General features: G+C 48.6%; 1 protein-coding gene and 1 long non-coding RNA gene across 19 annotated transcripts in view; one reads left to right on the top strand and one right to left on the bottom strand.

Moving 5' to 3' along the window:
- ENAH (ENAH actin regulator) overlaps positions 1–10,589 on the bottom strand; it is a 145,285-nt gene extending 134,696 nt beyond the window's left edge. For 2 of the 18 annotated variants that reach the window (XM_025430685.3, XM_035718539.2), the window contains exon 1: positions 10,306–10,482. In XM_025430685.3, coding sequence (XP_025286470.1) covers positions 10,306–10,439 — 134 coding nt within the window. In that variant the 5' untranslated portion in view covers positions 10,440–10,482. Of the gene's footprint in view, positions 1–3,383; positions 3,840–4,559; positions 4,849–6,251; positions 6,436–10,305; positions 10,499–10,563 lie in introns of those variants that run through there. The other 16 variants (XM_035718538.2, XM_025430693.3, XM_025430694.3 and 13 more) reach the window with 14 other exon arrangements.
- Positions 5,518–11,504, top strand: LOC125755435 (uncharacterized). Its single transcript, XR_007411997.1, has 3 exons — positions 5,518–5,698; positions 10,519–10,749; positions 11,159–11,504. It is a non-coding gene; the product is annotated as an uncharacterized LOC125755435 (long non-coding RNA).
- Positions 11,505–12,291: the final 787 nt, after the last annotated feature.

Below are 12,291 nucleotides of genomic sequence, written 5' to 3'. Positions count from 1 at the left end.
TTTAAGATTTTATTTATTTATTCATGAGAGACACACACAGAGAAAGAGAAAGAGAGAGGCAGAGACTCAGGCAGAGGGAGAAGCAGGCTCCATGCAAGGAGCCCGACGTGGGACTCGATCCCAGGTCTCCAGGATCACACCCTGCAGCACTAAATCCTAAACCGCTGTGCCACCGGGGCTGCCCTCAGACTCTCCTTTAACTTTTATTTACACCCAATCCCATCCATCAATTGGGAGGGAGAGTGGATTTAAGTGACACAGAAAGAGTTTACTTCTCTTTCTCCCTCACAATCACATAAAAATTGAAATCACATTTTCCCCAAATCCTTGTTACATCCATGATAAAGACTGCATGTTTTACAAGTTACACAATCACCCTAGATTTAAGCTGGCTGTAGGGTAAACAACCCAAACCATCAGTCTGGGATGTCCTTTCTTCCATACCAGCCAAATGGGGTCTGCCTACTTATTATGCTTATTCCAACCGGGCTAGCTAGGTATCCAAAACCTTGAATACCATACAAACTTCAGTAAATTTTCTCCATTAATCCAAACTGTTACTCAAGATTGATTCACTTACTAAACACCTAAAACACAAACTGATGCCTAAATACAAAGCACTGGCATTCCACCAAAAATGCAAATTTGGCTCCTGCCCCTAAAATAAACCTCTGTGGGAAAGTCACACATCCAAAAACCACAGTATAAATGAAGACCAGTGAGAACAGACACTAGTATTTGCATCCTTTCATAGGTATCTCACTTGACACTTGACAACATCACAATCCTGTGACAAAACAATATCTCTGTTTTTACCAGTCTGCTTAATTAATGAGCAAATCCTGAATATTCTGAGCCCTGATCCTACCACACTCTAAAATGTGTATATAAGCTTATCGTTACCATAAAGGAAGGCAACAAAATCATAACAAGTATCTCAAACACTCCACACGGGAAGATATGTAAAAGATCAGTTTCCTCACTTACGAAATAAAAGACAGCAGGGCCAGATTAGGTGATCAAATAAGGAGCATTTCAGGAAACACTCCCGCTGCCACTGTGTGGGACCACACATGTCCCAATCAAACCCTGATGATGAGAAAGAACATCATGCACTCTCTCCCGCCAAGTCCAGGATTGCATTTATGTCCCTATCAACAAGGGAGCCACTATCAGGGGGAGTAGATAAGCAAAATGTAACCCACTTGACATCTGTGAACTAGAAAAGACCTAGAAAGGTAAAGCAAACTACCCAAAAGTTTTATAGAACTAGTCTAAGAGCTAAGCCCTGAAAACAAGAGGAACATAATTGTACGCTGCCATAAAGCATACAAAGCATCTTCTCTTCCACTGCCATTTGACCCTCACTACCACCCAGGCAATAAGTCTCCCCATTTTTACATATTTTAAAGTGTGGATCAGTGAAATCATGTAATTAGGTCCAGGTTATCCAGCTAGTAAGTGGCTTCCATGAAGCCTCACAACCTTACAGGTGCCCTTCCTTTTTAACATGCAAAAGTCACAGAATAGTGGAAGCACAGCAGGACCCAAGAATGTCAATCCAAAAACTTCCAGGCTCTTCTTACCGACTAGCCTATGTGCAACTGTGTTACATCAGATAAGCTCCTTCTTCCATAAAAAAGGATCTTGAGGCCCCTGGGTGGCTCAGTCCATTAAGCATGCGACTGTTGATTTTGGCTCAGGTCATGATGTCAGGGTCATGGGATCAGCCCTGCACTGGGCTGTGTTCAGTAGGGGCCCGCTTGACATTCTCTCCTTCTGACCCCCCCTCCCCACCCATGTGCTTGCTCTCTAAATAAAATTAATAAATAAATCTTTAAAAAGAAAACTCTTGGGATCCCTGGGTGGTGCAGCGGTTTGGCGCCTGCCTTTGGCCCAGGGCGCGATCCTGGAGACCCGGGATCGAATCCCACGTCGGGCTCCCGGTGCATGGAGCCTGCTTCTCCCTCTGCCTGTGTCTCTGCCTCTCTCTCTCTCTCTCTCTCTGTGTCTATCATAAATAAATAAAAATTTAAAAAAAAAAAGAAAAGAAAGCTCTTGAGTAACCAGCTAGTTAATAAAAAAGCAATCATTTTAAAAAAGCAATCTTTTAAAAAAGGCCTACACTCTGTTAATATTACATATATACATACCTACCTCAAACACAAATCATCATTTTGCAACATTTTTTGCAACATTACATAAATGAAAAATAGTAGACCCAAGGAGCTAGATGTTAAGCTAACAAAACTACCAGCTTTTTGGGCCTCCACCTTTTCCCTGTCTTATACAAGAAGACATTTGTTAAAGAATCTTCCTTAGACTAAGTATTAGCCAGTAATTCCATATACAGCTTTTTACATGTATAGAATGCCTTTAAGACTGTCTCAGGAATGTAAAGCATTATCCAGTTCCATTCTGCCTAGGAATATTACACCCAGGGAGCCTACTATTCCTGAAATTGAAGTCATCTGAGAGATCTTATCACAAATATTTAAATGGCAACATATTCATCATATCCTCTCTTTGGAATTCTGACCAACTTAATGGAAATTCCTGCCCATGCATTCCTATTTCTGGATGGACTTTAAACCATCAGAACTACTCCTTAATATAATTTAAAGACTCGATACGGTAACACTTATGTCGTTCAGTACTTAAAAGCATCATTGAGATGAAGTCCAGTATGAATGCAACCCTGAAAAGCCCTTTCTTAACACCGAAATATCCCAAAGCTTTCTGCAACCAGCACAAGAACCTTTTACTTCCATACCAAAGCAGCCTACTTTTACAGGGATCTAAGGAAATGCGTACACATGAGCTGCACCAACCACCTGGCAAATAATCCAATCCCTACCAAGTGAAAAGCTGATCCTCTTTTGTGCTCTTAAATTATTCAAAATTAGCCTACAAAGAATTGCTGTGGACTACCCGAACAAACCTTTCAGACCTGTGCACCATGTTCTGTTTTTATGCTACTGGAAAGCATCAGTGCAAACTTCCTTCTCCAAATTTAGTAAGGCACAGAGCAGGAGCTTAGAAATTACAAATTACTCTGCATTAGAAAAGGAACTTTTAAAGTGAAGAATAATTTACCTGTGACAGACTGGCAACTATACATGATAGTGATCAAACTTCATCAAATACCCAAAACTTTTTTTTTTTTTTTAGTACATAACCTCTGAATCAGAAAGCTTTATGATGATTTTATTTTAAAATACCCCAGTTTTTGCTGTTTTACATTTCTCAATGTTGACATAAATTTACCCCAAAATCGGAGGGAGGGGGGAGGACTTGTAACCTCTGGCCTGCAAGACTCCTTTCAGCATTGAGTGTTTCAAGCAGAAATGAACACTCCCTGGTATTAGAAACTATATCGTTACCTATGTTTTATTACAGTTCCTGCGTTTCCAAGGACGTCAGTACCCGGATAAAGAACTATATACTCCAACCCAAGGTTCAAGTTTTTCCAGCCGAATTTCACAGACATGATGTTTCCGGGTGTGCAGGTCATAATTACATTTTAAACGGACCCATCACATTTGAAAATAAGTTGTGTGGCATGACTAAGGAAAAGGGGTCACTCAGAAATCCGTATTTTTAAGGCCAAGAAAAATCAGGCTTCCTAACTCGGAATCAGAGAAAAGCTCATTCAAATTCCCAGCAGCTGAAGCGGAAAGCCGAGCGAGATCACTCAAAAATACATCTTAAACACAAAAATGGGAAAGTGTTCAACCTTGGGAGGAGGAATAAAAAAAAAGAAAGAAAACTAGCGTTTAAGACGGAAACTACTCAAACGGAGCGAGAATCCCAATGACATGACATTTTCTCCCACGGCGACGGGAATCTGGAGGGTCTCTGCGCCGCTGGCCCGTCGCGCCGAGCACAAAAGGGCTGGGCCGCCGCGCCCCGGGAGCCCCCCTCGCGGCCCGAGCAGGCCCCGCGGGACCCCCAGGCGGGCGGGCGGGCCGGCCGGCTCCCCAGGTCGCGGCCCCGGGCGCGGCGGGCGGCGCGCAGCCCCCCAGGAGCGGGCGGTCCCCCGCAGCCCCCCGCCCCGGGCCGCCGAGGGGAGCCGCCGCCGCAGCGCCCCGCGGCCCCCGCCCCGCCCGGGCCCCTCCCGCGCTCCCCGCACCCGCCGGGCGCGCAAAGTTTTCCGCCGCCCCCCGCCCCCCGCCCCTCGGCTCCCGCCGGGAGGAAGGCTCACGACTCCTCACCTCCGCCCGGAACAATACCCGTCTCCCGGCAACGCGCACGCCGGGCCCGCGCCCCCTCCCCAGCCCCCTCCCCAGCCCCTCCCCAGCCCCTCCCAGCCCCAGCCCCATCCCCATCCCCATCCCCGCTCGGGGCCGGCCGGGCGGGCGCGGGGTGCGGGGCGCGGGGCGGGCGGGGGCAGGGGGCCGGCCGAGCAGGGCCTCGGGGACGCCGGTGCGGAGCGAGGCCCGAGGGACAAAGGGACGGGAGCGGCGAGGCCGGGCGGCGCCCGCCGGGCTGGGGGCCTGCGCGGGGTCGCGGCGCCCGCCGCACAATGGCCCGCCGCCCCCGCGCGCGCGAGCCCTCACCTCATGGTGCCGGCGGCCGGGGCGCGGGGGGCGCGGAGCCGGGGCCTGTGCTCCGGGGGCGGGGACGTGGCTGGCGGGCGGCGGGCGGCGGGCGGCGGGCGGCGGGCGGCGCGCGGCTCCTCCTCCGGCGGCCGGCGCTACACCATGGCCCCGCACAAAGCGGCGGCACCGGCCGAGCGCGGGAGACGCGGCGGAGGCTGCGAGGGCGGGGGAAGCGTCGTCCCCGCTGCGGGAGCGCCCGGCCGCCCTGGGAGGGAGCCCGCCGCCGGGCCGAGTGCAGGCGGCGCCGCTGCCGCGGAGGAGAGCCGCGAGCGCCGCGCGGGGCCGGGGAGGCGGGGCGCGCGGCCCGGGAGCACGCAGGCGCCGCCCTCGCTCCCGCCCCGCCCCTCCCCCTCCCCCCCTCCCCTCCCCCTCGCCGCCCCTCCTCCTCCCCTCCCCCTCCCCTCCCTCTCCCCCTCCCCCCGGGGCGGGGGCGGGGGCGGGGCGGGAGCGCCCCCGGGCCGGCCCCCGGGCCCAGCCGGCCTGCGGAGCGCGCTCGGCTGATCGGCTTTGTGGCTTCTGGCCCACCCGCCTGCGCTTCCCCGCGGCCGGGCTGCCGGGGGGCTGCGGGCGGTGCGGGGGAGCTGCGGGAGCTTGCGAGGCTGCCGGAGGTGCAGGGGGGTGCGGGGGACCGCGGGAGGTGCAGGGGGCTACGACGGCTGCGGGGAGGTGCAGAGAGTTGTGGGAGGTGCGGAAGGCTGCAGGGAGGTGCTGGGGGGGTGCGGGGGCCGCGGGGGGCCGCGGGAGGGGGACGCCTAATCGCGACCCCGGGGCCGCATTGTCTCTGGGCCGGCCTGCGCGCCGCACCGGGGGCGGGTATGACCTCATCCCGAGCGGTGGGGGTGGGGGTGGGGGTGAGGGCGGGGGGGAGGGGAGTTGCCGCCGGGGTGGGGCCGGGGGCGGGGGGGGGAACCCCGCGACAAGGGGGGGGTCTAGGGTCCCGTCTTTTACTGGGTACCAGGTCACCTGCTTTGAAAGGTAACTGCGGAGTGCGGGCGCCACAAACTCGTGGAGAGCCCGGAGGCGGGGGCCGTCCTCCAAGGAGGCAGAATTGATGGTGTAGGAGGCGATCGGCCTCCAAAAGCAAATCTACTAATCAAGTAAGAATTCAGACTGGACAAGTGACAGGCATCCTGAAGTCCCGAGGAGGAGGAGGAAGGGGAGGCGGAGGGGGTCCACTGTACAAAAGGTGGCTGCGATGGAAACCACCGGGTTCCCAGTACCGCACCATCCTGTCCAAAATGGAGGACCTAGCATGACTCCAGGAACCGATTCAAAAGTTTTGGTGTGTTATTTTAAGATGGAGGTACAATTCCAACTGTAGTTCTGACACTTGAGATCATTTACACTTGCAAAAGAAAAGCCAGCAAGTGACAGTCATGCCTGGTCAATGCCCGACTCCTCTGTAATGGAACTGTGCGGCCCAGTTTTAACTATAAAAAGCTGCCTGGTTTCAGACTCCATACCGGGTGATTTTCCTTTGGGAACCTGCAGCCTCAAACCAGCAGCCCTAGAGAAGCAGTGACCTGGAGCTATGGCAGAGGACCAGGGTGGCCTCAGGTGGTGGTGGGAAGCACAAGCTCCGTGAGGCTGCTTTCACAGAGCATACTTGGAGAACACTAATTTCCACCCACGCAGCTAATTACAGCTTACCGCCACAGAGTATTGTATTCAGGGATCTCCAAGCACTGATAATACCCTGGCCAGTCAACTGTCCTTGTTGCCATATTGCAAGCAGAGACGGAGGCAGGGAGCTCCAGAACTGGATGAGTTAGTGCACTGGGCCCCGTTAGCTGCCAACTATGAGGCCCATCCTCTTGCCATAGCTACCAACTATGAAGTCCCTCCTCTTGCCATAGCTACCAACTATGAGATTCATCCTCTTACCATAGCTACCAACTATGAGGTCCATCCTCTTGCCATAACTACCAACTATGAGGTCCATCCTCTTGCCATAGCTACCAACTATGAGGTCTATCCTCTTGTCATAGCTACCAACTATGAGGTCCATCCTCTTGCCATAGCTACCAACTATGAGGTCTATCCTCTTGTCATAGCTACCAACTATGAGGTCCATCCTCTTGCCATAGCTACCAACTATGAGGTTCATCATCTTGCCATAAACACTCACCGTAATTTATGTTGTTAAAACGCGTGCCCCTCAAAGATTCGCCTCCAAATTAACCAAAGACCGTTTGCTGTGGAGGCTTTTTTCTTGGAAAAGTAATAAGACACACCGAACCATCTTGGGGGAAGTATTAATAAGACATACTCGACCACAGAGCACTCACACCAATCTGCCTTCATCCATTCACAGCACCACAATAAATCCAGCAGAGCTTAGGTTTCAGGGAAAACTCTCACAAAGGGCCGAAAGGGGGTGGAGATTTTGCTGTAATGACTCAGACCACCTCCTGCCAGAAAATGCCTTACTGATGACTCCATAACCTACTTCTCGTTTGTGAAATTTAATCCATCCCGCACTCAGTGATCTATCACATCATCTCTATCCTAACAGCAAACATTCCAATGGTATGGGCACCAAATTAAGCAATCCGAGTGGAAAATGCTGCTCTTATTTTCTACATTTATTAAAAATGTACCGGCCAAGAATCTTGGCTGCCTACGACCATTTCCATCCTTTGGCGTGGCAGCTTGCCAGCTCGCGAGTTGGTCATACCATTGCCTTTGGATTTAGATATTGCAATGGGCGGCCTGACCTCCAAAGGTCGTTCTGTAGAAGGACAATTTGTTGCTTGTGACAAAATGTTGTTGCTTCTCATTCATATTTGGTTCAACAGTCCAAGAGGGCAAAGAAAAACTTGAGCTGGGAAATCACAGACTAATTCTGGTCACAGAGCAAACTTTGCAGAATGTGTTGCCATATAGAATAAAAGAATTTTAGAGATGGAAGGAATCTTAAGTCCCTCCCACTCATTTTTCCAAAAGCAGAAAGCGAGACCCAGAGAGGCTAAGTAAACTGCCCACTGTCACACAGCTACTTGGTGGTAGAATTTAAGCCCATGATTTCCAATGACTGCTCCTTCCACCACATCATACTACCTAACAATGGCAAAAGTAACAGTGGGGTGAGGCAGTCAGAGGTAATGCTGATTCTCTTCTCATAAACCCTGCTTTAAAATAGGCTGAGATTATGTGTTGCTCAGCGGGATGGAGAAAATGGTCCTAACTCCTCTTAAGAAGGTTGCTCTGCCAGAAGCCCAATGTCTGACCTTTATGTAGGCACCCAGATGTTTGAACGCTAAAGGAAGGCAGCAAGGCAGGAAGGAATGTCTGCTTGCTCTAATCGAAGATGAAGAGGAGACTATTCATCAAAAGAAATAGATTCTCTTCTTAACACTGAGTGTATGAACCTCCACTTCCCCACATCGAGTGATGCCCCAGCTGAACGTGACCGTAGGAGGTCTCCACACCCTATGGATTCACAGCCTGAATGTTGGTCTACACATCTGTTAGCAGTGTGCACCCAGGCATAAGATGAAACAAAACCCATGCTTCTGTCGAAGATGAATTTGCTGCAGGAGTGTTGTCAGTCTGGCTCTGAGGGTTCTCTCAGAACATGCCTTGTTTAAATTCGTCTGATAGCATCAGTGTGGGCTTGCCCTCCATTTATGGGCATGAGGAGGATGCATGACTAATGCTACTCACCAGTCAGGAAATTGGTGCTAAGGATTACAGGCAGTCTCCCCGGCACCCAAAAAAGGGTTCTCCCCTGAAAAATTAGGAGTTACCTAGGGAGGAGTGAGGAAGAGCAGGTAGTTCAGAATGAACATGATTGTACACTTTCTTCTTCCATGTATCAGTATATTTTCTTGTGTGGCAATTAGTTCACAGCGTATTTTTTGTTTATTTCTCCAAGAATGGAAAAAAATAAAATAATGTAGAACATGATATTCCAGTAGGATTCAAGATATTTTTCTTACTCATCTTTCAGCTCTAGCTGCCCATATATAATCTGGGTCCTAAAATATTATGAGAAGACATAGACGTAAGAGGAAAGTATTTGCCTCTGACATTTGCATTTTTCTCCCATTTGTCAGTTTTCTCCCTTCCAAATTAGGATTTATTTAGTTAATTTCATTTCTTCTTCCCAGAGTCTCTTCCCTTCGTGCTTCACTGTGTAAACTTGCAGAAGTTTCCCAAATCCTGAACTGTCCCACTGGAGTAACATTAATTGGTAGACATCATATTCTAGAAGATGCAATACATTATTTCCACAACATTCAGCCATGGCTGCCATTCAGAGGTGGGGGGGGGGGCACAGGAAAAGAATCCCAAACAGACCTCCTGCTGAGCGGGGAGCCCAATGCAGGGGCTCTGTCTCACCACCCATTAGATCATGACCTGAGCCAAAACCAAGAGTCAGAAGCCAAATTGAGCCACCCAGGTGCTATTTAAGGAATATGGCAGGTCCACTGGAGTTCTAGATAACAATCAGATCATGGTGCTTTACAGATTGGATTGAAAAGAAGCACCACCACAGTCTGGTTCTGAACTCATACACCTTATAAGATCTGCCGGTAGCTTGGGAAGAACTAGTGGTTGCCCTCTTGCATTTGCATTGGTTTACTTGTCCCATTTACTGTAATCAAACTCGAGAATACCAGTGAGTTACCTTAGGGACATTGCAATCAGGTGACAACAGACCTTGGAATCTTTCCTCAAAGGAGATCAGGAGGAAAGTTAATAAAGAAAAGATTATTTTCTGCCTAATTACAGCAGAGAAGAAAGTTACTACCACTAGGCTGTATCCTGAGCAAGCTGTCCAAAATTAATTCACACTGCTTCACACCACATTGTTTGTGGCTTTTTTCCTACCTCCAGGTTGTTGAAAAATTCATTTAAAAAAAAAAAATCCCTATTATCTTTCTCTTTGAAACTCTGGCTAAGCATGGTGATCTGGTTCGAGAAATTCTAGTTCGAGAAACGATCTTTGAATCTTCATTTCCTCAGGTTTAATGTCAAAATGCAGGCTCTGGTCAAGTCTTCCTACAGTTAAAGAAAAACAGCAACCTCCACACATTGTAATGCCCTCTGGTCACTTATCATTAGTACCAACTTATGATGAGGGAAAGTGATGATGTCATATCCATTGCATCTAGAAAGATATTGGGTCCTTGGGCAAGGGAGCCCGTGGCTAAATACTTCATGTAGCAGTAAGGGAATTGAATTGCAAATCGAAAACTAAGGAAATTAAGGAGAATCATTCCCATCTCCTCTCTGTGCTAACAATACCTGCTTTATATGGAAGCTGAAATGGATAGTCTCTACATCTGAGAAAACTAATGGTTTTAGAGTCACAGGAATGTGAGAGATGAGTGTGGCTTGGTGATTGGCTCGCCAATGATGGTATTTGCTAACCCGCTAGGCACAGACATACCCCAGTTAATCCTCCTGACGTTTCCTGGGAAGTGGGTCCCATTATGGTCATCCTTGCTGTGCAGGCAGCTCATGCAAGTGAAGCAAAGGAAGGTTAAGACACTTGCCGGGAGCCACACAAGCAGTAGATGAGAAAGCCGGAAAGGCCAGTTCCACGGGCTACATCAAGCTCTGCACCTGACAGCCTCCTCTGTCCCTTCTTCTGATTAAAAAAAAGAGAGAGAGAGAAAGACTCACAAGGTCCACTTAGGAAGTAAAACTAACACATTTAAAAACAAATCAAACCAAACACTCTCAAGTCACTTACCTTTTCTTTGCTGACCCCAGGTAGCTATGACAGGAGTCCACCCAGTAAATCATGACACTCAGGTCACCCGGCTGGAAATAGACCCCTCTGTTGGGCACAGGTTTGCATTCTGAGTGCCTGGGATGGTGCCTCATGCAACAGAGGCACTCGATGAATGAGTTAAAAGTCTCCAAATGAAAGACCTCTAATAATGTTTGTTCATTTGCTTTCCAGAATAATAATAATAATGCTACTGAGAAGTGACTGGAGGTAACTCACCACTTCACCATGTCTTCACCTCTGGTGTCCCAGGCACACAACTACCAGAGGTGTACAGAGCTTGGAGGAGCAGTTTCTTAAACCAGCCTGTTGAGCCAAAGATTAATGTTGAAATGCTTGGAGCAAGCACACTGGCTAACATTTTTTGTTGAATACACGGCAATAAACAAACGAAGCCAAGCCCAAGTATGTTTTCAGAGGTCCCTAGAGAAGTGTCTACATTCTCTTTATTAATCTTCTGGTTAGTTATCTGAGAGCCTAGATAGGAAAATGCCACACGCCCTGGGTGACCCCATGCTCTCTGGAGCTTCGGTTGTTCGCAAAGGAATCAGCATGAAAGTCTTAGTCCAGGATAAGAGTTATAATCTCTGAAAAGGACTCATCTATTTCTTGAGATACCCTCCTGTGAAAGACTTTTTTTAGGATTGAAGTACTCATGAAAAATGTATCACCAATGCACATGGTTACAATAAGTCAGGGAAAGATCTAGAATGCAACCCCACTTACCATCTTAGATTCCCGTCTATGCTTTCTTATCGAACTCAGGTGGCATTTTCTATCTGTCAAGCATCTCACCATTACTTTTTCTTTACAGAGCTCCTGTTTGGGGGTGCCTAGGTGGCTCAGCCAGTTAAGAATCTGCCTTCAGGGCAGCTCTGGTGGCTCAGTGGTTTAGCGCTGCCTTCAGCTCAGGGTGTGATCCTGGAGACCCAGAATCAAGTCCCACATCGGGCTCCCTGCATGGAGCCTGCTTCTCCCTCTGCCTGTGTCTCTGCCCCCCCTTCTCTCTCTCTCTCTCTCTCTCTCTCTCTCTCTCTCTGTGTCTCATGAATAAATAAATAAAACCTTAAAAAAAAAAAGAATCTGCCTTCAGCTCAGGTCATGATCTCAGGGTTGAAGATCAAGTCCCACATTGGACTCCACACTCAGCGGGGAGTCTGCTGAAGACTCTCTCTCTCCCTCTCCCTCTGCCCCTACCCTTCCCTCTAAAATAAATAATTCTTTCAAAATAAATAAATAGCTCCTGTTTTGTGTGTTTGTTGCGATGTTGCCTCCACTGAGCATCTCACTGAACTCGAGTTTACTTGGTGTCTCTCACTTACAAACAATATTTCCCTTCAAAAGTTCACAGTCTGGTCTTTTCTTCTTACTCTTCATCTTACTTTCTCTCCTATTACTAATGAGATGGTAGTCTCAATTTGCTTTATTTGAGTTATTTATATCTTCAGGCCTCTGTTTTGTGTCAAGTCTGGTTTGGTGCTCCTTTCTTATTGAATGATGCCCAAATTAAGTTAAGAAACAATTGCTGAGACAACTGGCCTGTGAGTCTTCATGTTCCCCTGGTATCCCAAGCACTGTGGTCTGTTTTATATTGAAAATTGATGTATCTAGCTAAGTCCACAGTTTATGTCAGGTTTGACTCACAGAACTTTCCAAAGTAAGTCTGTTCTATGACTGGAGGGATACAACTAGGGAAAAAAAGTTGAAGCAGTCTAGGTGTGAGCATAAATGCATAAAAGCTGTTGACACGGGGAAGTTTGATCTCTTGGTTGACTCCTGCTCATTTGGCATCAATCCATAGCATATAAGGCACTTAATCCTCTCCTAATGTTGGGGTTTCTAGTGAGAGGATGCTGAGTGGAATATAGTAACAAGGAGCCCTGATGCTGAATCTAATGCAACTACTCCACCAGTGCTATCAACTTATCAAAGAAAAGGAGCTTTTCT

This window comes from Canis lupus, chromosome 7, assembly GCF_003254725.2.
Source record: "Canis lupus dingo isolate Sandy chromosome 7, ASM325472v2, whole genome shotgun sequence".
Classification (NCBI taxonomy): Eukaryota; Metazoa; Chordata; class Mammalia; order Carnivora; family Canidae; genus Canis; species Canis lupus.
Note: the sequence above shows the minus strand (reverse complement) of the source record. Positions and strands in the feature narration are given on the sequence as shown.